This window comes from Chrysemys picta, chromosome 2 (assembly GCF_011386835.1).
Source record: "Chrysemys picta bellii isolate R12L10 chromosome 2, ASM1138683v2, whole genome shotgun sequence".
Lineage (NCBI taxonomy): Eukaryota > Metazoa > Chordata > Testudines > Emydidae > Chrysemys > Chrysemys picta.
The window spans coordinates 17,736,223-17,763,965 of NC_088792.1; the positions used below are offsets into that span (position 1 = coordinate 17,736,223).

Consider the following 27,743-nt stretch of genomic DNA (forward strand, 5'->3'; position numbering starts at 1 on the left):
AAGGAGCAGGTTGAAAGAGACCTGACCTGAAGTAGGAAGAGTTAACCCATTTTCTTTAAATGGCTCTTTTTTGCCACCATATAGGCCAAGAGATCTATTGAATTTAGTTTTGAAAACGTATGCCTATATTTTTGAGGATGACTAATGATTTTGAATGCCCAACCTAAGACACCTTAAAGGGGCCAGATTGTCAAAAGATGGATGTCCAGCACTTTCTAAGAAGGCAGGGCCTTTTTTAAGTTTCTCAAATTGGGTGCCAAAACAAAAAACTCACTCATTACTTTTGAAAATTTAGACCATATTAGACTTTTCTGATAAGAATCACCCTGTTGGCTTAAGGTGACCACTGACAGTTAGCAATGAGTTTATTCTTCCCCACTGTACCCTTCCATTTTTGTCTCCCTTCCACCACACTCTTAGTGTGAGCCCCACATGACAAAAAATGTGTTCCTAGCCTTTAAACTGGGATGAGATAGCCTGGAAAAAGCAACTGAAGCTTTTTGTATAGTCAGAGCTGCCGCTTTATTTTCTTTAAGTTGTGCTGGTGGATAAGATGGTGAAGAGATGGCTGTGAGCCAACACTGCAGCAGAACCAGTTACCCAAGGTACAGTTACAATGCTGAATCAACCAAATTACTGCAGCTGACAGGTATGTGGTTGATATCTGTGATGTAAATACTGAGACTAAAGTAACTTCTGTCGCCTAATGGAATTTTAGACACTATTTGAAGGATGGGGTGAAGAAAATTCAGATTAGACTAGTGTCATGGTATAGTTTCAACCAATAATGCTAACAGTTATTTTAAAAGAAGAAAAAAAAAAAAAACCAACCTAGATCTCAAACATTTCCATCTGTAACAAAATGAAGCTACACAGTGACTCAAACTGTGGTAGTAAAAATCTGAAGTTTTTCCGTTAAATACACAAAAACAAATTACTTCTCCTAGCTCTTCCCCAACCTCCAGCCTCCTCCCTTTTGCAAAAACAAAAATAAATCCCAGACCTACTATAGCTTGACACTGATCCCATACAGAAAGCAACTGGAGAGCAGAGTGTTTATTCTTTTCTTTATTTTTTGAGCAGCTATGTAATCCGTGATCTATCCTGAAGTTTCACAAGTCAACCCAAAACTGTGTGTGAAACAAACCAAGGAATCCATTTTGATGTAACAGCAGAGGTGTGTGTGTGTGTTTATTTTTAGGCACACACTCACATCAGCTTTGTCACTTTTTTGACTGTAACAAGGAACTGGTTGTCTCTGCCTCCCAAAAAAGTTACAGTATGAAAGATAAGAAAACCTACTTCAGTGGTCTTATTTCCATTCCCTGCTAGAGGGACACTGATCTTGAATTAAAATATTTTTTGATTACGGTAGTTAATGTCCGTTTTCTGAGAGAAGTCACCATTTAAATAGCATGTCCTGAGCTTTCTAGTAAACAACTATTTTATTAATAATTAAAAGTTTCTCTGTTCTCTTACCGATGTTAGAAGGATCTTTTGGGCAGATCCAAGCAAACTAAACATATTTTGGCCCACCTCTTTCTTCCTCTCCTTCCCTTCTATGTATATATTTATGTGCTGGCTATTGTGTTTCAGCTCCGCTGCAGCTAATACTAGTAAACACTCTCTTGAAAACACTGAGTAAGAGCATTCAGTACAAGAATTATGGTATCATTCTATTGCAGAAGACAGGATCTGGAACTGACCAACAAGTGAAACTAACAATAAAGAGAGTCCAGTCAAATGTCCAAAGTGAACAAGCCGGGGGGGGGGGGGGGGGGAGCGGGGAGGGGGGGGTAAAACAGGGGAAGAGGGTAGGGAGAAGGAAGAACAAACTATTCCTGAGAGAGAAATGTTATCTTATGTATCAATTGTAACACTAGTAGGTATAAAATTTTCAGATACAAGTGTGATGTTTTTGAGTGAGTGTCCATTTTACTTACAGACCATCCCTTCTGAGAAACCAGATTCTGCAAAGCAACATACCGTTCCAGTCATGAGACAAAATGCAGTTACAAGAAAGGTTGGTATTCTAAACAGCATTTCATTTCCCCCACCCTTCAGTTTAAATAATTAGTTTCAAATAATGTGAATTAATTTCCTTTAAATGAAAATGCCAGTGACATTCTCTCTCATTTGTGTAGGCTTTCAAGAGAATCACAAGCAAGATCCATTCTGGAATAAGACTATTTTGAGGCCTTGTTTTTGATGGTTACTTCCTATTAAACATTCAGTTCCAAAGGAACCGCTGCATAATTTGATATACCAGACAGTTATTGACTGTTGGTGGACATACTGTTGGGGAAGCTAGCCATATGGGAAACACAGAGCTAGATTAATCTATAATAGCAGCTAGAAAACAAGTTTCTAATTAAAACACATTATTTTATATATCATTAGAGAGAGGGCTTGAAATGTGACAAGACAGAACCCCAAATATGGTAAAACTGCATCCACAGCATGAAATCTAATCACATTCTTGAAGATCTTTTGTTTCTTAACCACCTTACCACCCAACACATCTCATCTACCAAATAACCAGAACTAATTTTCTCTCCTCCCTTCCCTAACATTAGTACAACTGCAAACATAGCAACAAGAGCAAGTTTGAGGTAAAATAATGAATTAATTAATTATATATATACACACACACACACACACACACAGAACATTTCCATCTGCATCCCACTGTCTTTGGGTTTCTCTACGTATTGACTTCACATATGAAGACATATTGTGACAATGAAATAAGTTTTGCTCTAGTGCATGGGCTGTTCATTTTATCAAAATGATCTCCACTGAAATACACTGCACATCCTGCCACCTATTTTATTTATATAGCATTCTTAATGCCCATGTTTTGATCACTATCCTTCCAGACAAACATTAGATGGATTCCCTACAAAGATGGCAAATGCCTCTGAACGGGGCCAGGGTTTGCTATTAAGCGTACTGTCCACCAATGGAGGAACATGCTTACTCTGACATATTCCAAAACCAATATACAACAAATTAAAACAAAGCAAAACACTCAAACTTATATACCAACGCAAAAGAAGAGCCACATACATCACTTCAGTTTGATGGAGGAAAATAAAATTTCAAGAAATACCACAATGGTACACAATTTTGAGAATAGTGAGAATGATTGGCAGTGAATTCATATTTTATAATCTGACGTGCACTGGAAAACAAATTATTCTATCACAGTAATCTATACCATCTTGTGTAAATGAGAGTTTTTGTTTAGACCAGACATCCACCTCAGCATGTTATGAAGCACTACTATTAAAGTAGACATTAAAAAATTGTAAAAGCAATTTATTTACGTTTCCCCAAAACTGAATGTTTGTAGCAGATCAGTAAGATAAATTTAGGACAGACTCTGCATGTCATGGTTTAACTCTCCAACTTGAAGATAAGAGGAAGTCAATTGAGTACATGAAAGGTGCAGATGTGGTCAGAAATTTTTGGTGTTAAATTGGGGAAGGATAGTACAAATTAGAGACTGAATTCCTTACATCAAACATTCATGTTAAATAAGTCACACTGAAGCTGCAGATTTTATTGTTCTGGTGAGGATTCACCAAGACAAAAAAAGCCTGAGTCTATCTGACTGGCCTACCTTTGCTTTAAAAGTTATAGAGCAAGAGGCTCTTAGACAAGCCGTCAAATCAGTAAGACTCAAGAAAAACCTTTAAATGTCATAAAGGAATTTAAAATGGAGGTTTGTGGCTAGTTACAGTCAAACAGCAATATCAGTTACAGAAAGGAATAGCTATCAAAAAGAACATCTGATTAGCATGCTGGTTTATGAATTTTTTTTTTTTTACTATAACGACTCAGCCTATTATTTTCAAAGTTTTTAAAGATAGATTACTACAAGTGCTGCAAATAAAAAGCCTATGAAGTTTTAGCTACTTTAAAATATTAAACATGAAAATTAGATTTCTATGGCCATTCTATGAAAGGGCAATCATGTCTAAAAACTACTACCTTAAGTTTTCAACACACTCCCCTTCAAAAAGGCACACGCTTATAGATCTGTTCAAAATTATGGAGGAGAATAAACTCCTTTACAAAACAGTGTAGTGCCTGCGAGACATGTATAAATAAGTCAGAAGCTCATCTCCTACCCGAGTTAACTATTTGTCAGTCATCTAATTAGGAGATGAATAGGAAGCAACATCAAAGAAAAGCTGGCAGAGATAAGTCTGTTCTGCGAACACTGACTTTTTCTAATACACGCCCACATCTGGTACAATATTCCCAATTTTGTCATCTTTCAGCTGTCATTTAGATCTAGAGGTCAAGGTCTACAGTACATGTTATCAACAGGAGACACAAAAGTTCTTTAAAAGCAAAAAAACAACCCAGGGGTGCCAAGGTTCCCCCCCCCGAACTGGGCTCAACGATAACTGGAAAAACAGATCAAGGATCGCACCACAGGAGAGGGTGACGAAGAGCGGCATTTGCCCGCCTGAGTGGTCATCTGCTGGGAAGCGCCCAGCGTGTGAACGCTACACACGGGACGGGTCCGTACGCAGCGATCGCCGCGCACGGGCTGGGCCGAGTCTGGGGGCAGGGTCGGCTGTAGCCCCGCGACCCGCCTCGCCCCTTTCCAAGGGCGCAGGCAGCAGGGTGCGGGGCAGCCCCCAGCGGGCGGGCGTCTGTCTGTCTGTCTGTCTGGGCTCCCCCCCCCCGGATGCTGGCGTCCCCGTGCGGCTCCCCCCAGGAGCGAGCCCCGGAGCCTGTAGCGGGCAGCAGTGCCCGGAGCGTCTGTCTGTCAGTCGCTGCTCCGCGGCAGGCGCCTCCGACTTACCTTCATCGTCGAGCTCTAGTTTCTCCAGCATCCCTTCGGAGGCAGCCGGGGGCTGAGGAGAAGCCGGAGCCGCCGCAGCTGCTGCCGCTGCCGCCGCCTGCGGAAGGGGGAAAGCGGAGAAGGGGATCAGCATCCAGGCGCGGACCTACCGGACCCGCGGCGGCATCGGGCGCAGCCCGGCGTGGCAGAGGCTGAGCCGGTCTGAGGGAGGGGAGTGGCCGCCGGGCGGACGCAGGGGGTGGCTGCTAGCCCGAGTCCGTGTGCGGATGATGGAGGGGGCTGCCCCTCAGCCTGACGGGGCTCGATTTGTGCTGTCTCCTACACACCCTGGGGGAGGGGAGGAGGCGGGACCTCTTCCTCCCCCCGGCGGCTGCGCCCAGCCCATTAACCCTTTACACTCAGGCCGGGTAGGGCTCTGCCCTTTAGAGAGGTCGCAGGCCTGTGACGTGGGAGGTCTCGCGTCTCCCCAGCATCCTTCAAGTCAGCGAGCCGCCGTTTACATCCGTTAGCTTCCACCGGCAGCCAAAAGAACCTTTCGGTGAGGAAGTTCCATCCCTTCCCCCTCACGGCCCCCCTTTCTGGGGCCTGACTGGAATTTGGAACATTCCGTTTTGCTGCAATCAAGCCGGCTGCTCTGCACAGGAGGGAAGGTAACTACCATTCACACGGGGGGAGTGCGGTGACTGTGCTATTGCTACCTGCACTCCGGGTCAAGCCATCCACCTTTCCCTGGCCATCCTGTAAGGCGAGGGCGGGCTGTTAACGCTTCCTGCCATTCTTCCCAGGGTCGGGGTAAGGTAACCTGAGAGGAGGAAACCTTTCCCCCGTCAGCCGGTGTTGGTAGTGTCCGATGTATTCACCTGTTAAGGCGGCCGCGAGCAGCCAGTCCCACTGCTGTCTAGCAGGGGAGGCTGGATCCCACCTCCCCACTGCCACGGGTGGGCCACCTTCACGAGGCGTGTATTTCTCAGGCTGTCGTGCAAACCAGTCCCTGCTGCAGTCCCCACCCTCCCAGGCTTGTCATAGGTCCTGCTGTGCCTGGAGACCCCCATCCTCCACCCACCACGTCCCACAACATGCCTCCCACACCTACTGTAGCCCCAGCCTCCCAGGACAGTGAGGGTCCCAGCCTGGCTGTGGCACTGAGAGACACACAAGAGTCAGACCCAGCATGATAAGGGGCCCATAACTTTCAGCAAGTCCCAGCATGCAGTGGTCCAGTTTGATGTGAGGGGCCGGGTTGCACTGCATGTCAGACTGTTGTCTGTGCAGGCCCCATTTCTCTGAAGTAAAGATAAAGGTTAGTGTCATCTGTCTTATTCTGTACTCATTAGACAGAGATGCTATGGTAAATGAAGCTGTAAGGAGTGTGGGGACTGGATTTTGGAGAGATGGAACAAGTGGAGTAGTCGTCATGCTCCTAGCAAGTTACGGTACTGTTGGGCAAAGTTTGGACACCCTGCTCTAAAGTAAGCATTCCATTTTCTTGATTGGTTTCTGCTACACAGGTGCTATAGCTTGTTTAAATACAGCAGATCTTTTCCATGTTAATGACCAGGAGTAAAATATTTTAAGGTTCTTATTTTACCTCCACTTTTCTAAGTCTGTCCATATAAAGTACACATTTTTTAAAGTAAGGGTAGTTACCCACTGGAATAGTTTACCAAGGGATGAGATAGATTCTTCATCCTTTGAAGTCTTTAAATCCAGATTGGATATCATTTCTAAATTAAATGCTCTGGTACTCAATCAGAAGTTATGGTCCTGAGGCAAGAATTCATGAGTGAAAGTATACGGCTTTTATTATGCAGGAGGATAGACTAGATGACCATAATGAGCCTTTCTGGCCTTATAGTCTATAACTTAAAAATGAATAGCCTGAAGTTGCTAGTCACTAAAGTGTGGATGCTTTAGAAATGTTCAGCATAAATCACATTGGCTGAGACAGAGTAATGTAAAGTTTACATTATCAACCTTCTGAACTAGCATATACTTTTTGTGGCCCAAAATCTGATTGCTAGCAATTGGCAGAGACAGGTCCAGGGGGATTGAGTTCTTGTTACCTAATCCCTTCTGCCTCTTCCTGGGGAGTTTCCAGTTTAGTTCTTAATGGTTGTCACTGTTTCATCTCTACCCTCTTATTTAATTGCCTTTTCCTTGGACAGCTACTGACTTATTTGTCTGCAGGGCTTCCAAGGAAGCATTCCTTCTCCTTAGAAGTAGGTTTTCTGTCCTTTGCTGAGCTGTGGCAGCAGATGCTAGTGGACGTTAGAAATGCCCCATGATGCAGAGCGTGGTGCTTCAAAGGAGTCATAGCAACCATGTAGAGAATACTAAGTAAGGTTTGTTTGGCGCACAGGCACTGGCTTCTGAAGGTGAGGAAGTCTTCCAAGGAGAAGGTAGACAGAGGACTAAGGCATTCAATATTTCTTGCTTTCCAGCAGAATAATATGCACAAAAAATAGAGAACACCACAACATGTGTGTTAGTGAGAATTAAGGGTTGAGAAGGGAGTACAGAACCTTAACAATTCTAGCACAATTCTGCATGGCAGCTCCAAACAAGGAAAATAAGATCATCAGGGGGGGCTGGGTGACTGCTTTCTACCCCTAAACAAATCCCTTCCAGTGGATATTAATATGAACCCTCACTTGCTCAGGAAGTAGGAGTGTCCAATTCTTGGTCATAAGAAAGACCACCATGAGGACACTGTGTCAAGTTTAACTCCAAACAACTTGTGTGTTGTTTTTTGTAATGGCAAAATATTGTTAATGTATACCTCAATGAATATTGTAGCTGATCAGCCATATAAACCACCAATACTGAATACACTAAGTAGCAATACTTCAGAACATCCACAGCATTTTAATTATATCTTTTATCTGAGCTGTGCTTAACCCCCCCTATACAATTTTCCTTTATATCAATTGTCTTGATATCAATCAGGGTAAAATGTGCTTCTTACCAAATTCTTTTGTTTGTTAGTTTAAAAAAGAACCCCAAAACCATCAAGGTGTCACCCTAACTCAAACAAATATAACCCAGTGCCTATGGTGGCCCCTGCAGTTCTGCGGGAAGCTATCACAACTCCAGCTGGTGAGGAGCTGTGAAAATTCTGGGGGGAGGCGCAAGGTCAAGGAAGGCACCTACTCCACTGTCACATAGCAAATGACACCTCTGTTTGGAAGAACAAAAAGTAAACTTATCAGAATGAGGAACACCTCTGACATGTATCTTAACAAAAATATTTACCTTGGAGAAAAGACTGTGAAATAAGGTTGCCATCTCTGAGTTACAAAAAAACAAGACAGCTGGGATGATCCTGAGCCAATAAAACTGGGCAGCTGACGTTGAACACTGAGCACCCTTGCAGACTTCCTAGACTACCTCAAAAAAAAAAAATATCCTGGGAAAACCTGGACAGGTGGTGGCCCTACTATGAAAGTAAAACTTCCAATAAAGAATATATACCTTTCAGGAGAAAAATTAATACTGGTGTGACTAAAATAGTAATAAAGCATGTGTTTGCAGGATCAGAGAATTAATTACAGAAATCTGGTTTATTTTTTAATTAAAAAGGATGAAAGTTATATATAACTGGGTATAAATTGTCATAGCAATATCATAGGGTATGTTTCTAGCGAGGTCCTATGGGGATTGGTTCTTGGCCCTAAGCTATAGCAATATTTTTATTAATGACCTGGAAGAAAACATAAAATCATCACTGATAAAGTCTGTAGATGACACAAAAATTAGGGAAACAATAGATAACTAGGACTGGTCACTGATAAAGAGTGAACTGGATCGCTTGATAAGCTGGGTGCAAGCACACAATATGCATTTTAATAGGGCTAAATATAAATGTATATATCTAGGAATAAAGAAATGTAGGCCATACTTCTATGATGGGGGACACTGTCTTGGGAAGCAGTGATTGAAAACGATTTGGGGGTAGTGGTGGATAATTAGCTGAACATGAGCTCCCAGTGTGGCCACAGGGCTAGTGCCATCCATGGATGCATTAATAGGAGAATTTCAAGTACGAGTTGAGAGGTTATTTTATCTGTGTGCTTAGAACTGGTGTAACCACTCCTGGAATATTGTGTCCAGTTCTGGTGTCCAATTCAAGAAGGATATAGATAAATTGGGGAGGATTCAGAGAAGAGCCATAGGAATGATTAAAGGATTAGAAAACATGCCTTATCATGATAGACTGAAAGAAGCTCAATCTATTTAGCTTAACAAAAAGAAGGTTCAGGGGTGACTTGATTAGAGTCTGTTAGTATCTACACAGAAAATAAATATTTAATAGTGGGCTCTTCAATCTAGTAGAGAAAGGTGTAAAATGATCCAATGGCCAGAAGCTGAAGCTAGACAAATTCAGACTGAAAATAAGGCTTACATTTTTAACAGTGAGAAGAATTAACCATCAGAACAACTTAGCAAGGATCATGGTGGATTCTCCATCACTGATAACTTTAAATCAAGATTGATGTTTTTCCAAAAATATATGCTCTAGGAATTATTTTTTGGGAAGTTCTATGGCAGGGGTAGGCAACCTATGGCACACGTGCCAAAGGCGGCACATGAGCTGATTTTCAGCAGCACTCAGACTGCTCAGGTCCTGGCCACTGGTCCAGGGGGCTCTGCATTTTAATTTAATTTTAAATGAAGCTTCTTAAACATTTTAAAAACCTTATTTACTTTACATACAACAATAGTTTAGTTATATAATATAGACTTATAGAAAGAGACCTTCTAAAAATGTTAAAATGTATTACCGGCACACGAAACCTTTCAATTAGAGTGAAAAAATGAAGACTCGGCACACCACTTCTGAAAGGTTGCCGACCCCTGTTCTATGGCCTCTGTTATACAGGGCTAAATGATCACAGTACTCCCTTCTGGCTTTGGAATCTATGGATCTATTAAACTATGAATAGATGTTTGATTGGAAAAAAAATTATGCCAGATTTTAAAATTGTGTTTCTTTTTTAACACCACACAATAAGCTACTAAATACCCAACATTTAAAAAAAATGCATATGTTGTTTGTAGCTTAAATTTAACACATACACCCTGAAAGTACACAATGTATTTTACCTGCTAAAGTACATAATAAGCCATAAAAAGACATTTTAGGCCCAAATCAAGCCATAAGCTCTATGCCAGCAAACCTCACAAGCCTCCCTGCAGGATCAGAGTGTTAATTTTTTTGTGGGGAAAACTGTATCCAAGCTGAGAATATTAAGACAAATTCAGTGTAATTTAAAGATAATTATTAACCTCTAGTAATATTTTCTAGTGTATACGTAACGCTACATTGCAGATGGCTGCTTTACCAAAACATCACTGTGCTATAATTGCCTCTGTACTGCTCATAAATGCAATGGAAACTGAGAATCTCCATCCTTGCAATGGAAACTCCATCTTTCACTCACCCCCTGTGAGCTAGCCTAGCAGTATACTGGCATGCTAATATTCTGAGATCAATAAACTACGTCAGCACAATAGGATGAGTTATTAAGGTCTAGGAGAAAAATCTGTCCTACTCCAGACAGGCTGTAACCCCCATTACATTGATATGATATGGCATAATGTTGGAACATCTGTGTATTTAGACTATTTGATTTGCTGTCACAAAAGGTTTCTAATAGCTCCTTTAGAATATACTTGGTATAGTATATGCTAGTTTATACTAATATATAGTATGTATTAATATACTAAGGCCTTGTCTAGACTAGGAGTTAAAGGTATGATGTTAGAATGGGTTAGATAACATGTTTGAAGTCTACTGTAGGCAAGGCAGTGTATACTTGAACATGCATTAAGATTACTGAGTTAGAGCCTAGGCTCCCCCATAGGCTAATCACATAACAAAGGCAGTGTGTGCCTGGTCCGCATTTGACTTTTCAAATATGTTAGAACATGTCTCTCTCTCTTGAGTGGATCTCTTCTGTCACAGCTGCCATAAAACCAACTGAGTAAATTCTTTACCTCTCAGGGGCACATACCCATGGTCTCTCAAGACTGAAGGATGCCTACTACTACATCTTTAATCCTAATCTAGACAAGGTTTAAAGCTATTACAATGTTAACACATTTGGGTTTTAAACCAACAGTGTTCAAAATAATTTAAAACTTTAGATGCTGTGAGCCAGATTCTTCATTATGCTGCAGCCCCTTTACTTTGATCTGTTTTTATTGTGTAAAGGAACAGTGCTCCTGCCATACGTACTGGTTTCTTTCTGATATACTGTAATTTCATAAAACATTTGTTATCCATTATTGCAAAACAAAACTTAGTTATTTTTCACCACAATGAAATAGTAAATGGTTGGTTTATTTTTGAAAATATATATTTTTGAAAATTGAGCATTTTCCTTCTATGCTAGGTCACAGCTCAGAAGTTATTAATGTCTTAAAAACGGGTTTACAACCAGAATGTTGACACAGACAGAATCTTAATACAGCTCTGCTAGCAATCTTTATGGAGGCAGAGTAAAACAAACAACTGAAGGTTAGTAGATTAGTAAAACATAAAAAATGTGATATAAACGAATTTTGGGAAGGGGAGAGCTTAAATCATAGTAGAAAATTGCTCACTTTTTATCGCTGTGTTCTTTCCCTAACGTTTTAACATTAAAATGAATGGGAATTACTCATATTCTGAAGGGGAGAAATCCATCCCCTGGATTTTATATACACTTATATATTAAAACAACATTTAACATTTTCATCTCCATAGCACTTTACACACATTAATTAATTCCCCAAGCACTTCTGTGATTCATATAACTAAGTATTATCCCAACTTCTCAGATGAGGAAATTGAAGCAGGGAGGGTCTGATTTGCACAAGACCATAGAGGAAATTAATGAAAGGGCTGGGATTAGAATTGGAGAGTTCTTGGCTCCCAGGCCTGTGCTCGGCCAAACAGCCCTGTCTATGTATTGCTATGCAGGAAACACTGTTTTCATTCACAATTTCATGCCCCATGTAAGCATGATGGAGGTCCAATGTTAAGTATGGTGGAAACAGGAAAGGAAGGAGCAAGTACCTAATGCTGCTAAACAGTGTCCCCTTAATTCAAGATCACTCACTGGCTCTGAAGAAGTCCCATCCAGTCCTGCTTGGGTAGCAAATGCTATATGGGGTCTGAGTTGGGAAGCAAAATAGGGGATCCTAGGAGTTCTGAGACAGACATATTGAAAGGTAAAACCAAAACACCAAATAGGCCCAAAGCTGCATTCTTTATTGCCCAAAATCTAATTGATTTCAGTAATGGTTTTGGGTGTGGCTTAGGCCCTAAATATATGAGTGACAATTTCAGACTTAATATATAAAGCAATCCATCATATGTATAAAAAAAAATCTAAATGTTAGAGTGTGGAAATGGAAAGTTAACGTATCCACCATATTCCTCCCTACCAACTATCCTTTCACATTCATTATCACGCCGGCCCATTGGAGCCTTCCAGATTTTCTTGGCCTTCATGCAGGTCATGAGGGGAATGAGTCACAGGGGATGGATCACTTGATGATTACTTGTTCTATTCATTCCCTCTGGGGCACCTGGCATTGGCCACTGTCAAAAGACAGGATACTGGGCTAGACAGACCTTTGGTCTGACCCAGTATGGCCGTTCTTATGCTCTTATTACCATTTTGAGGTAAGACTGAACTCTTAATTATCAGTGTGTATACACACATATATAAAAACATGAAAAGGATTTTTAAGAAGTTCAACCAGTCCAAAAACGTGAACCCAAAAAACTTCAAAATGTTCGTTGTTTTTTTATTTTGCAAAAGGCTTAAAAATTCTCTTTCATAACAGGATGCAGCCTGTCAAATTTCAATTGGTTTTTGTTTTTTTTGCCACATTAGAGGAGGCTGAACATCAGCCTTATAATAGACGGCTTGCTTCATCTTAACTATTACGAGATGACTCATCTCTCCATATTAATAAACTAAAACATATTAGTGATATTTACACTCTTACATTTACAGCTCTTAATCACTTTAATAATCACATGGAAAAATAGGTGTTTCTACTCAAACCAATATACGCTTTTAGCCATTAGCATGTAGCCAATAAATATAACCAAACAGTACATCCCAATTAATTTAAAAATCAGAACTAATCCTTTTACTTAATTTAATTGCTTTTCAAAAGTTGATGTCCAATTTTAATAAATTATCCATCAGTTACTTTTCTCATACGCCAAGAGATGCTTCTGCACAGATATAAGGATCCCAGCGTACTTACAACTAACAACTGGGAACTTGGCATGAAGAACTAGCTCCATCATTTCATCTCCCATGGGACTCTGGTTGTATATAATGATCTGCCTATGCACATTTGATTTCAGAATCAGGGACTAAGTGAGCAGTTGATAATCCATAGGGACATATGGATAACATTTATTTGCTTTTCATAGGAGATGAGGGTACACCCAAGCCACAATTCAGCAAAGCATTAAAAAATTCTTAAATCCATCCATATTCAGAAATGCATTTAAGCACATTCAGTTTAAATGCATGCTTAAGCACATGCCTAAAGTTCAGTGGGTATTTCCATGTTTTTCTGAAAAAGGATGGACTGCTGAATCAGGGCCCCGATGCAGAGGAATGTAGAGTAATCACTAGAGACCAGATTCTGATACCATTTACAGTGGTGTAAAACTGGAATAACTCTGTTAAAGTTTATGAATCTAGGAATATTCTTAAAAGGCTGAAAACAGTTCTAGTTTGTGTCAGAATGTTGCCATGAGTAGTTTTCTTGGTAAAGCTTTTTCTGTTAAACTTGAACCCACTGGAGTCAGTGGCAAAAATCCCACTGGCCTTAATGGGACTAGGATTTCACCCCATGTGATTATTCTAGTGGTTGCCAGGTCTCATAAGGACTTCTAACAGAGGATTCTTGATGTTTTGCAGATTAGTTTTTGAACTAGGTGCAGCACAGTGTCTATATTACAAAATAGAGCTGACTATTAAAATAAGTAAATTTACAATATATGCTCCCCAATGTCTACATCGTCCAACACATTAATATCAAAGAGATGGGATAAAACTGGGGGAGGTTTTGGCAAGAGCTCATTTCTTCTGTTTTTGCCCGGAAACACCACCAGGGATGGTGTTGGCTTTGGGCCCCATTTTATCTAAACTCTCCAAGTTTAGGGCAATTTATATACTTTTGGATCATCTCTAGAAACAAATTTTTAGGCTTAGTATGTAAATTCTAATTGAATAATCTGAGTGTTTCCTACATAAGAGTGGGTTAAATCACCTTCTACAAATAAACACATCTTTGTTTGCCTTTTTCCCAGAGAACCAACTTCCATTTTAAATTAAAATACTCTAAAGCAAGTTGTGTTTTAGTAATACAAAAGGTTACATATTAATCTGCAATGACTGGGTAAAGACTCAGAAAAACTTTGTTGCAAACTACAAGTCTGCATGAAACAAATTTACTAAAGTATTGCGAGAAAAGTCTTAGCTGTCGTTCATTAAAAAAATGTGCATTCCCAGACATGCATCAAAAGATGTTTGTCTTAAAGCATTTCCACTACTCATTTCTTCCTTAGCAGAAAAGGCGTTGACATTAGTGTTCCCGTTATGCTTGGGGAGCCAGTTGTACAACTGATAATTTAACAGTAAAGTTTAATGTCCTTGCAAGTACTTCAAAGAAGAAAAAATAACCCTTGCTTTCTGAAGCCTAATAGATTGGAGAGCCACAAGAAGGAATTCCCATCTAAATGCAAATCAAGGCACAACCATCTTGAATGCACGAATAGTTACAAATGGTAATTTTCCCACCATTTGCTAATGTTACATGCTACAATTATAGTCTTACACAACTGGAGTATTTAACAGCTATTCTCTTCAGAATGCAACAATGCATATTTTAGTTTTTTCTAGTCATATAAGCAGCCCAAAATAATATTCTTATGTAGCAATTTGTTTAAGCAGATTTAATTTAAAACATTCTTATTCCTTGTTTCTGGTTTAATTAGTCTTGCTCCAGAAATACAAAAAGATTAAAGCGGTCAGAAAAGAAAAAGGGTTAGATCTGCTCGCTGAACTATGAATAAAGTCTCCTACTTGTTTGCTAGAGTGTGAATTGTGTAGAACTGATTTTCATAGTTTATTAGCAGCCTGGTGCACTGGATGTAGTGATGCTGAGGTTAGCACCACAATGTGGATCCTTCCCCATCCCCATACAAAAATGGGAACTGCATGTAACTGTACAATGAACTTTGGGCACACACATTTGCAATCCACCCGAGTACAAAGGGCTGGACACGGGCTCCTCAACACCACTAAAACCCTGGAGTGGAGATGTCTGGGTGATTTTTGCAGAGAACAGCTGTGCAGGAAGTATGCAGGAAGAGTTTCTAATAAAGGATCTCTGTACACAAAAGTCCAGATTTCCCAGGGAGAGCAGCTTTCACGGTCCATGGTGCATTTTTCATGGCCACAAATTTGGTAGGGCCCTATACATTGATATCAACTGAAGAAAAGGGTCCCAGTTTGACAGTATCAGGCTGTTGCCTTCCAGCAAGGCCAGGGCCAATCCAATGCTTCCCCAGACAGTGGACTAATTACCAAGCCTACCTTGGCATGGTCAGAAGGGTATGTCTGGGGACAGAGTTAGAACTGAAGGTACTACTGATTCACAAATTCCTTGAAACACTGATGATTACCATCAAACCATTCTGGCAAAGGATACGCAGGGACGCTACTTGGAGTGGATTTTGCAGGTTGTGCCCACAGCATTGTATTCTCAGTGCGGTGCTGGCTCGCCTGCTCCTGCAACGGTTGGTTCTCAGCAATTGCGCAGCTTAACCCTGTTGTGCTTGGTTGGCAGCCTGGAGGCAGACTGCCCACTCGGCCAAGCCTGGTTCTTCTTGGAGCCGAGATTGGCCAATTGGCTCATTCCATATACCTTTCCTAGGCTAACTCTTAGAGTAGTGGTATGCACAAACTGTTGGGGCTGGGATATAGGCGCCGGGTCTAGTAGTTGGAGCAGGAGTCAGAATTGGGAGTCGAGTCAAGGATCAGAGCCAGAATCAGAATCATGAGTTGAGCCAAGGGTCAGAGTTGGAATTTGAGACTGGGAGCAAGGATCAAGAACCTGGAAAAGGTCAGGAAAGCAGAAACAAGGTAGGGAAGCAGTAACCAGGAGTCAGGTGAGAAGGCAGGGTCCAATGTAGCAGGCAGGTAGAGTCCAGATGTGTGGACAACTTTCTGTGTTTCTTTTTGAGTTTAAGTAGGAAGCCCTCACCTATCAGAGGTCCTGGTGTTTCTCCAATAAGACCCTGGGAGAGGCCTGCCTGATGTAGTTTCAGGCTTCATGGTCTCTCCATTCGGTTAGTAGCAAGCCACTGGGTAGGAGCAGGAGGTGACCACTGATTGGGAATCCCAGAGACCCAGATGCAAGACCCATGGAGTGATGACATTCTGCACCAGCTCCAAACAAATCAGTAAGGAAGGGGATGTCTCATCCAAAATACTGCATTCAGCTGTTTTCCTTCTCCTATCTGGAGGGGATGTAATAAAATTTTCTCTAGTCTTAAAGGGCTTTTTAAACATTAGATGCTATAATTATTGTTATTTACTGTGTGTGAAGGTGGTGGCAAACCAGACATTCCAGTGTGTATAGAACGCAGCATCCCAACCTGTTACCAGAACAAATCCCTGAGAACACTGCACACATCAATGCTCCATGCCCTCAACACCAGAAGTGAGCAAGTGGAGAACAGAGCATTGAATTAATCTGAAAGGTCCTCAATGGGTTGGACCTCTCCATTCTTGACCCACAGCGACAGCTGTGCTCTTCTGGAACAATGCAGCTAATCATGCTGGAGGACAGTTGTGAGAGTCTACAACTGTGAAATGACCTACATTACCAAGAATAAATGGCCATCACAAACCTTACCTCTTTCTGCTCTAAATGCAAGGTGCATTTCTTTCGCTTTGCTGTCTGTAACAAACTCGTAGCAACAATTTTTTTTTTTTAAAGAAACCTTATCAATACAAGACCCTGCACTGCACATGACTCTTCCCCTGGAGAGAAGATGAGAGAACAAACAACAAGTAACATATATGCAATCATGTTGTTTGATTCACTTACTGGAAAGCCCTCAGATCATAGGTGCCGATTCCATGGGTGCTCCGGGGCTGGAGCACCCACGGGGAAAAAAATGGTGGTTGCTGAGCACCCACTGGCAGCCTCCTATCAGAACCTCTCCCTCCCTGCGCCTCCTGCCTGCTGCAATCAGCTGTTTTGCAGTCTGCAGGAGGCTCTGGGGGGAGGAGGAGCCAAGGATGCAGTGCACTCAGGGGAGGGGGAGGAATGGGGTGGGAAGAAGCGGGGCGGGGATGTGAGGGTGGAGTCTTGGGGGAAGGGGTGGAGTGGGGGCAGGGCCAGGGGCAGAGCTGGGAGGACAGCACCCTTCCCCCTCAGCACATTGGAAACTCAGAGCCTGTGCCTCAGATACTATGGCGATGAGCATGATATAAGAACCTATATAGAATAGTATATAGAACAGAATACCATTTCCTAAAGTGCAGGGCACATCCCTCCACGGGGCACAAAGACCTAGCTGGGGTAAGGGCACAGAAAATGTGTAAATTAAGATATGTATGCATTTACTAACATACAGCAGGGCTGAAGAGGTGCACAATTGGTTTCATTTTCCTGAAGGGTGATTTAGCTTTCAAAGGTTTGAGAAATTCTGGCCTTTCAGACGAGAGAAATTTAAGGACAAGCTCAACAGTCTTCAGAGCATAATGGAAAACCCACCTGCTCCCACCATAGCCAAAGACAAGGAAATTGCGTGTGCGCACACACAAATTAGGAAGCAAAGTGGCCAGGGAAAGGGAAAAAAATAAAAAAGGAATTCACAATAAAGTCTGACATTGATAACATGATGCCAATCTTAATTACTGTATTTGGCACTTATATACTATGGTTGCTGGGCCTCTTAGAAACAGCACATTTTAAATAATTTCTTTGTGGAGGAAGGGTTCCCTGAAAGGGTTTTTTCTCCATCTGACTTGACACATCAGTAGAAGTTTGTATCCACCTGCAGTCCCAAGTAGAATTGGTTGTGTGGGGAATCCTTTCCCAGTTTACCAGCATTAAATAGTCTCCCAGCTGCAGCTGTTCTGCCATCCTTATCCTTAATAATAGATATAATATTAATTTAAGCAGTTAATATATTAAAACAGTAGGCTACATTGTGCCTTCAATTACATCTGTGGATCTCTATTAGTTTCAGTGGAATGTAGGGGTGTAATAAAGAATTTAGCCCATTGTGAACAATTAAATCATCATCAATCATATGTGGATAGCAAGCTCAGAGTCAGGAATGAGGAAACTGGATGAAATGGAGAACTTACTATTCTGAAGCATTTTTGCTATATTTTCCCTACAGTTCTATTGTTGAGAATCTCAGAGAATTGATCCTCCTCCTGAAGTCACTGGGAGTTTTGCTATTGACTTCAATGGGAACAGTAACTGATCCTTAACAGAAAGGCTAACTTCAGGACTCTTGACCAATTATCTCGCACAAAGGTAGAATATCCTTACAGCATTGTGCCAGTGAGTTAACCACAAAACTTGCATTTTGAGCCAGAAAATTTTGGCATCTTCCAACCCATACATAATAAAAATGTAATGCTTTTGGTGAACATGTCTACAATATATAAAATGGAAACCATTTTTGACCTGTTTTGCTAGTAATAAATTAGTCCATGCTAACACCTGGTGAAATTGTTGTTGAGTACATATTTCAAGGCTGAATTGCAAAGGTTATATATTTGTGGGGAGAGAGCTAGAGGTATCTGGCTAAGATACCTGATGCTATAATACACATTACATACGTCTACAAATGTAGGAATATTACTGTGACCCAAAAAACTCTCAATGCCAACTGGCAAGGGAGTTACAAGAATATCCTGTACATTCTGCTTCATCAAAGAATGTCATATGATATTTTAAATGAAAGCCAGCATCATGCGTGCTGGTCACCATTATCACCGGGAAATGTTTGTACAAATACTACATAAAGAGCTATGTACATATACCGAAAATGTGTTTTAAAGACCGTATCAAGGCAGAATTGACAAACAGGTCTTCTAGAGAGACAAAGGGGGTGATATCTTTGAACTACATCGAGCTCTTCTTCGGGTCTCTTTCACCAACAGAAGTTGGTCCAATAAGAGATATTATTTCACTCACCTTGTCTCTCTAATATCCTGGGACCAACATGACTACAACACTGCAAAAAACATGTTTTGTGTCTGAGGAAAGATGTTTATTCATTTGTCTCTGTCAGCATGTGAATAAAGCATTGTAAGATAATACAATGGCTACACATCTACATATGAAGTAAACAGGGGGAGATGAAATCAAAAGGGCAGCAGCTCACCACCATGGGAATTATCCTGACTCAGTACAGACAATGAACTTTGGGGCTATAAGAAGGCAAAAAGACACCCTTTGATCCTCCAACTGGAAAGTAAACAGGCAGTGTTTACATTCATGAAAATTGGATCTCTGCCTACCTCAGTGGAAAATGCTGCAAAAGGTTTTGGGTGAGATAAACTTCTTTAGACAGACAGTTAGTTTAACAGGCTAAGTTTAGTCTTTAGAAAACATGTTATGATTTTTATATGTAAAAAGCTGGTTTATCCAGCATGTTGCGGGAATGGGTGGTGCCAGTAAGTGAAAACTGCCGTTTAACAAAGAAGAAGGGAGTTGGGTGCGGGAGGGGGCTTGGGGAAGCGGGAGGAGGTGTGGGGTGCCGGATCCGGGGGGCGCTCACGTCAGGCAGCTCCCCAGTGGCGACCTGTCCCGGCTGCTCCTAGGCGGCTTCACGCGCTGCCCCCGCTCTGCTCCAAGCATTAGCTCTGGAGCTCCCATTGGCTGGGAACCATGGCCAATGGGAGCTGTGGGGGCGGTGCCTGCGGGCAGAGGCAGTGCGCAGAGCCGCCTGCTATGCCTCCACCTAGGAGCAGCCAGGACAGGTTGCCGCTTGTGGGGAGCCACCCAAGGTGAATGCCCCCTGAATCTGGCACCCCGCACCCCAACCCGCTGCCCCCAACCACCTCCTGCACCCAAACTCTCTCCCAGAGCCCATGCTCCACACCCTCTCCCACACCCCAACCCACTGCCGGCCCCACGCCAAACGGACTATAAACCGGAATTTCAATGAAGATTAGAAATGTCGGTTTATAGAGCTTTCTGGTTGGTGAAGTGCCAGATAAACAGCTTTTATACTTTATTCCATTATCCTTACTCACTATCTCTTGAATCTTTGATCATTAACTTCTTGTTCAATGCTGATCCTGAGTTGAATCATACAAGGTGGTATGTACACTGTTCCCTTAGGGACAGCACACCAAGTATTTCGGTGAGTGTTCAGTGGATATGCAGTTGGACTCTACAAGGGAATGTTTCAAAGGGTCTCGGGGCTGGAGTATACCTATTGTTAACTTGCAAGGCAAAATAAGGACTGACATAGTCCAGAGGGGAGTGTTTGGGTGACTAACAGGCTGATGGTCATAGGCGCCGACTCCGTGGGTGCTCCAGGGTTGAAGCACCCAGGGAAAAAATGGTCAGTGCTGAGCACCCACTGGCAGCCCCCAATCAGAACCTCCCCCTCCCTCCAGTGCCTCCCGCCCACTGCCCATCAGCGTCTCCCCCTCCCTCCCCACACCTCCCGCCTGCTGCAATCAGGTGTTTTGCGGCATGCGGGGGGAGGGGGAAGGAGCAAGAACATAGTGTGTTCAGGGGAGGGGGCAGAACTGGGCGGGAAGAAGTGGGACAGGGGCAGGAAGAGGTGGGTGGGGCTTTGGGGGAAGGAGTGGAGGGGGGGGGCTGGGGCAGAGCCGGGGGTCGAGCACCCCCTGGCACATTGGAAAGTCTGTGCCTGTGCTGATGGTGACAGGTCACTGATACCCTGTTAAGCACAAGCAAGTCTCCCTCTCACTCAAGGTGGGGGTGGGGTAACAAAGTGATTTACAGTCCTGGGTACCTCAAGAACCGTCACAGTTGCCTAATATTAAAACCTGTTTCAGATTTTACGTGTCCCCTTCTTATATGTCTGTACTGTATATCCTTAAAAATATACACTGTAGGTACACACACATGCTCAGCTCAATGCTCTTGAGTCTGAAGCCTGCTCCTCTTCCTCTTTAAACCTACATAAATGGACCTTGTTTCTTACTATAGCATGGGGAGTAGGCAAACTAGCTGACAGGGAACTGTAGCAGGAAGATGACAGGCAGAAGTTTAAATTGCTATTTGCAGTGCAAGCCAACACACAGGGTTGTGTGACAAACCGATTTAAATTATACTTATCGTGGCACTCCAAAAATACTGTGATGTTCAAAATGGGCAAGGGAAGAGGGTCCTTTACCTGTGAGTCTAGCCTACCCAAGGCTTCATCCTGACCCACTGAAGTCAATGAGATTATTTATATTAAAGCTAAGCCCTTTCTTCAGTGCCTTGCTGGACTGAGGCCAGAGTGCTCAGAGAATATAGCCCTTTGTGAATAACCCATAGGCTCTTAATTTTTCACTTTTGTACTTCAGCAAATATTTTGAGTACCAAATAAATGAGGTAAAACAAGTATTGCTCCACAACTGGCCAAATCTGGCTTAAATTCAACAAATTTACTATTTGCCAAATATTATTTATTACCATAGAGCCTGGGAGCCCTATTCATGGACCAGGACCCCATTGTGCTAGGCACTGTACAAACAAACCATTTGATTTTAAAGCCTAAAATGATTGGATTCCTTTACTTAGGTATATTTTTTGATTAAACCATTTTTTTTCTTGATCATCATCATCATCCAGGAGAAAGGTGGGTGAGAAGATATTTGATACCTAGACTGATGGACGTTCGTGACAAGTTTGCAAGGCTACATTATAAAGATAGTTGGGTGAAAAATGCATGCTTTTAGTGTCAAGCCCAATACTGACTCATCCATAACCTTGGTAAAATTACAGTAACTCCTCACTTAAAGTCGCATTTTTCAGGAACATAACTACAATGTTAAGTGAAACTATGTTAAGTGAATCCAATTTCCCCATAAGAATGAATGTAAATGTTCCAGGGAAATTTTTTTTTGCCGTACAGTACTATAGTTGGGAGATGCCCCCACCTTACCCTACACAGGTACAGCCCACTGGCACTGGAGACAATGAGGCAGTCAAGGAGGCTGAAGCTGCTGTAGGCTAGGAGAAGCACATTGCGCAGCAGCAGCGGCAGCTTCCCCTACTCTGCAAGGGGCGTGGGGGCTCAACCCTCGGCCCGCCCATGCCACCCCTTCCCCCAAGTCCCCACCCTTAACCTGCCTCTTCTTCCCCCCCTCCTCTCCCCTCCCTCCTGCCCGCGGCAATCCGCTGGTTTGCGGCGTTCAGGAGGGAGGGGGAACCTGCGCGCCAAGTCCTCACTCCTCCCTCCTGAACACCGGAGGCAGGGGGAGGAGGGGGAAGGCGCTGATCTGCGGGGTCTGCCGGCGGGTGGGAGGCACTGTGGATGTGTGTGTAGGGGAGCTGATAAGGGGGCTGCCATACCGAAGCATTGCACAATTTTAAATGGAGCATGTTCTGTAATTGAGCAGGGATGAGAGGACGTTAAGTGGGGAGTTACTGTACTCTGAGAGAAGTATGTAGTTCGGGCTCTGGAGCGTGAGTCTTTCCAAGGCTGACAGGGAGGAACCACTGAAAGCCACTAAAATGGCCTATGGAGGTAAGTGGTTTGTTTCACAGCTCTCAGAGCTTTGTACTAGCCTAACTGAGAGACTACCTCGCTCCCTGTGCCATATTGCCACGGTTGTGATCAGTGAAGGTGCTCAAGCAAGAGTCTCTTTAGTATAAGAGAAGAAGCTGCTGACAGGGCAGTCTCCATGAAGGGCCCTCTGATTTTCGCTATTTTGGGTTGAGGGAGGGAGTTCCAGCTATGGTGTCCTTCATGGCATACTTACTGCAAGACTCCTTTGGAGAGACAGGGATACAATAAGGGCTATTTATGAAGGAAGGAGGTTGGTTTGGCTTTGGTGTTTCTGTAGTTGGTTACTGGTTATTATTATTTTAACTTATGAAGGTAAAGAAGCTGCTGGTTTTAATTTTATTTTGACTGTATTTTTAACTTTTGGCAAAGTTACCTAGAGCTCAGAATAGGTGGTGGTGTTCGTGGGGGGAGGGAGAGGGGAGTTAATACCTATTACAGAAATAAAAAATATTATTTAAGGCTCTCTGTAGACGCCAGCCCATACCACTGCATTAGTTTATGTTTCTAAAGTTATTTTCACAACCACTAGAGCTAAAAACATTTTAAATAAATAAATAAAAGCCTACATTGTGGTTCACAATTTCATAGCCAGTGAACATGCATGCATACTAATTTGTGTACTGTGCTTTTATCAGAAAGTCATATGCTAATTCTTTGAAAATGATCAGTTTTGAATATATTTCTGAATTGTTTAGGAGGAAACTCTAAACTTGGGGAGCCAGAGCAGTGATCTACTTCAGCAGTGATCCTATATGTAAATCATTACTTCAAGTCAGAGTCTAATAACAGGGTGGTGATCTATAAAATACTTTATCTCCTTCTTTAGTATTAAAGTGTATGGTTAATAGGAATACATGCTATCTATCTATCTAAGGTATTGATATGGCCCCCATTACCATAGTATCTGAGTACCTCACAACTCCATGTGAGGTAGGGAAGTATTAGCTCAATTTTTTATAGATTGGGAACTGAGGCCCAGATCCACAAATGTACTCAAAAGGTAAATCCCAGTTTTGGGCACCACTGTGATCCACAAAACCCTCACTCAGCTGCCACCTTATACTGTAGGTGCCTACACGCAGTGGCTACATTTTTGCTATAGAAGTTCTCTGATCGCCTGAGTTTCTGTCTCTGCCTTAGTCTAGAAATCCAGATGCCTATCTCCCACTTTAGCCCCAGCGCGATCCACGAACTGGGGGAAGGTAGGCAGAAGAGTGTGAATCTCACCTGTGAGACCCAATCTGGTAGATGGCCTCTAAGCACTCCTGCCAGATTGGGTCTCAATCAAAATCTGACTGGGAATGGTGACCACCTTACCACTTTCAAGCCAAGTGGTTAGAACTACTCACCTGGGATGTGGGAGATCTACACTCAATTCCCCTCTCTGTCTGAGGCAGAAAATATTTGAACAGTGGTCTCCCACCTTTCGGGAGGGTTCTCGAACCACTGAGCTATGGGATATTCTGATGTGGAGCTCCCTTAATCTCTCCACTTTGGATAAATACCTAGAATCCTGGGCAAAAAGAGAGAGAGAGTGACTCTACAGTTTGGTGGTTAGGGCACCTACCTCCCACCTGGGAAGTAGGAGACCTAGGATTCAGTCTCTCTGCTCCAGTGACTCTATTTATACACAGTGGAACAACTTCAACATGAGAGATTAAGGGAGTCCCATATCAGAATACAAGAACTGGATGTGGCGGAGAACCTGGCCTTCAGATCTGCCTCACCACTAGCTAGTTGTCAAGGTAGAGGGAAGAATGAATCCCCTCCCTCCGCAAATAGGCACCACCTCTGCCCAGCATTTGGTGAATTCAGGCAGGGCTGAGGACAAGCTGAACGGGAGTACTGCAACCATGAATATCAGGCACTTCCAGTGGCTTGGCAATACTGCCACATGGAAATAAGTGTTGTGAAGATCCAGGGCACCAAACTAATTATTTCAATCTAGCGAGGAAAGGATTGTCACTAGGATGACTATATGAAATCTCATATATTTGATGCATTTGTTGAGATTCTGAAGGTTGAGTATGGGTCTCAGAAAGTACCATGAGTAAAACCCCTTGCCCTGATGTTGAAAGGGGACTTCTTCTATGGCCCCTAAAGCAGGTAGAGTCTGAACTTTTTGTGGAAGCAGCAACTCATGAGAGGGCACCTGAAAAGGGATGGAACAGGTGGGCAAGTAGAGGAGATTAAAGAAAAACTGGATAGAGTATCCCAGTTGCATAGTGCTTAAGACCTACTTGTCCATTGTTATGGCTTCCCAAGAATTGAGAAAGTGGGACAATCTGGTCCCAAATGGGAGAGAAATGACAGGAAGATTGCCAGTAACTTGACTGCTGTCCTCAAGGCGTAAGTCAAAAGGATTGCTTACCAAAGGATAACTAAGGACAAGTTGGCTGGTTGGAGTTGAAGCCAGACGGTCTCTTCCTCTGATTTATGTCTCCTCTTTGGAAAGAGGTTGCCTGTAGTACTGTTGTAATACTGCTTGCCTGTAATACCGTTGATGATGCTATGATTCCTGGGCCCTGTCCTCCCATCTCTTGGTGGCTGGTGTATAGTCTCCTAACAAACAGAGTGTAGCACGGGAGTCCTTAAATGAGTGTAAAATCTCTTCATTTTTTTCAGAGAACAGAAACTGACCATCCAAAGGATATAGTGTGTTGGATGTCAGAGGCTATACTGGAATTTTTGTGACCAAGAGGTTCTTCTAGTTGTTATTGCAGAGGCCGTACCCTAGAAGAAACATCTGCTGTGTCAAGTGCCAACTGGATCACTGATGTGGCTGCTAGAGACCTTCTGCCAGGAAAGCCTTAAACTCTTCCTTTGCATCTTCAGGGAGTTTTTCAGTGAATTTAGACGTGATCCAGTTTACAAAGTCATTCTTTTATAAAAGAACCTGTGATTAGCTATGCACATCTGGAGAGACAAGACAAAATAAATCTTTCTCCACAGCAAATCAAGCCTCTTGGCTTCCTTTTCTTTGGGTGTTAATTTGAACTTGCCCTGTTGCAACCTCTCACTGGTGACAGTGACCACAAGGGGGTTTTGACCAGGTGGGAATAAATACATTCAAAGCTTTGTATGAGGACGTAGTAATGTTTGTCTTACTTGTAGGAGCTAAGGAGATTGGTGTGCATTGCAAGGTCTTTGCTGGCTCCAAGAGAGCCTCATTTGCAGGGAGGGCAACCCTCCCAGGTGCTGACAACTGAAGAATGTCTAGAGCTTGTCTGTGTTCTCTTAGACAAACTTAGCTTAGGTGATCTTGATAGGACTTAAAATATTCGAGAATAGGGGAGGAAGAATCTGGATCCAATGAATCATCTGGTCAGGAGGATGACAAAGCAACAGGAGCCAATGGATCCTCCCGCGGTAGGACCTGGTCCTCTGATAATGGCTCAGTGAGAACAACATCTGCAGGTGCCCCCAATGTAGGAGGCTATAGAAGTCAACTAGCCGAACAGTCTGGTGATCTTCCCCTCAAGTGTGCCTATGATCAGGACCTTGGAGACAGGAGGCCAGTAGGTACTGGGCCATAACGACCTGTCTGTATTATAGGAATGGTCCTGCTCTTGGTACCAATGTTCTCCCTCTGGAAACAGCCTGGAAGACTTACTAGACCAATGCCTAGGAGGAGATGGTGAAGTAGAAGAGGATTTGAAAACAAATCGCAAAGAGCCATCTGAATAATCAGTAGGCAATAGAGGAGCTAAACCAGAAGGGACCACTAGATGCTCTGATCTGTCTGTAGCCCAATGAGAAGAGTACTGAAGTCCACATTGTAGTTAGTATTGCAAATGCCCCACAAGATATTGAGCAGACTATATCGACACTCAGTGCCGGGATGGACTTCAACACTGGTGCAAACGAAGTACCATTCGTATCCTGTCAGAGAAATGCCCTGGTACCAAAGCTGTGGGTGCCAAGAGAGAGTCCATTGTTGAAGCTGAGGCATAACTGAGTACTGACATGGAGAGTGTCAGTGCCCAAGACAGTATTGAAGTCACATCTTTTGTAGGCTTCCTAGCTGGTACCAACACCAGCACAGATGGTAGCCTGTGCACCAAAGCAATAGATCCAAATGGGCCAGCAACAGCAGGGGCATCTCCACTATAAAGGACTCATGTACCACAAGAAAGCCTGGAACAGAGAGGCAAAGCAAATCAGGTGCTGCCTGATAAGCCTGTGAACTAGCTGATACTGACAGCTTCGGTGCCACAGTTGTGCACATTGGTTCCGGACTCAATGGCCATTCCACAGATGGTACTGGACTTGACATTAAGGTACTGATATGTTCTTGCTGTGGTACTGGGGAGATATAGGTTAAGGGTCCAGCTCTATCCTGAGTACCTGAGGAGTCCCGGTGATGTTTCGAGCCCTTCTTTGGAGGAAGAAGAGAGAGTCTCTCCTCAATCTGGAATGGTTCTGGTTGGTTTTATGGGGGTCCTCATTCATGGAGGCCCCAGGGAGGAAGATCAGCCTTTTTCTCCAAGAAGAGTCTTAGTCATGAGGCCTATCAGAAACTACCATAACCTCAGCAGCTGCCTGAGGGGCCAGACAATCTGACGAAGGCCCTGGGGCTGAAGTGGGCCTCATCACCTTCTGCATGAGGTGCTATTTAAGATTCAGATATCTGGCTATCTGCATTCTTTTGTTGAAAGAATGGCAGATACTGCACCTCTCTTTACTGTGTCCATCGCCTAGACACAAAAGGCAGTGCACTTGGGGGTCATTATTTGGGATAGCCGCCCCACATGACAGGCAGTGCTTAAAGCCTGGTGAGAACATACCACAGGGCTTCATATGAAATGAACTAGCTACTGGGTACTAACTGCTAATTACTAGCTACTCACAAAAAAGGCAGGGAGAAAACTCACTGATGCAGTAACCTCAAGGTAAACCTCACACTGAACTTTGACTCAGGCCATAGGTGTTGAGAAGGAACTGAGAAGGATTGGGGCAGCGATGCCCTTATGTAGTCTTGGGAGAGGCTATGAGGAGGTGCAGGGTGTATGTGTCACCCTGATGGGTTCTACTACAGAAAGACCTCTGGTCTCAGTGCACTGGGCACATGTGCAGTTGAGTGGAATACATGTCTGTAACCACTCAAGG

The 27,743-nt window shown here is 42.9% G+C and overlaps 1 protein-coding gene and 1 long non-coding RNA gene across 26 annotated transcripts in view; one reads left to right on the forward strand and one right to left on the reverse strand.

The window, feature by feature from the left end:
* Positions 1-27,743, reverse strand: part of PRKAG2 (protein kinase AMP-activated non-catalytic subunit gamma 2) — a 403,066-nt gene that overhangs the window by 105,462 nt on the left and 269,861 nt on the right. For 20 of the 25 annotated variants that reach the window (XR_010599092.1, XR_010599093.1, XR_010599094.1 and 17 more), the window contains one exon: positions 4,823-4,919. The exons of 4 other annotated variants lie outside the window; for them this stretch is intronic. Coding sequence is in view for 15 of the 21 variants with exons in the window: in XM_065586741.1 (XP_065442813.1) it covers positions 4,823-4,919 (97 nt within the window). In the remaining 6 variants the exon portion in view is untranslated. Of the gene's footprint in view, positions 1-4,444; positions 4,488-4,822; positions 4,920-27,743 lie in introns of those variants that run through there. One more of the 25 variants, XM_065586747.1, reaches the window with a different exon arrangement.
* Positions 5,332-27,743, forward strand: part of LOC101951525 (uncharacterized) — a 38,977-nt gene continuing 16,565 nt past the window's right edge. Inside the window, exons 1-6 of the long non-coding RNA XR_010599096.1 lie at positions 5,332-5,472; positions 6,157-6,291; positions 11,218-11,342; positions 18,264-18,403; positions 22,465-22,592; positions 25,260-26,914. This is a non-coding gene — a long non-coding RNA (uncharacterized LOC101951525). The remainder of the gene's footprint in view (positions 5,473-6,156; positions 6,292-11,217; positions 11,343-18,263; positions 18,404-22,464; positions 22,593-25,259; positions 26,915-27,743) is intronic.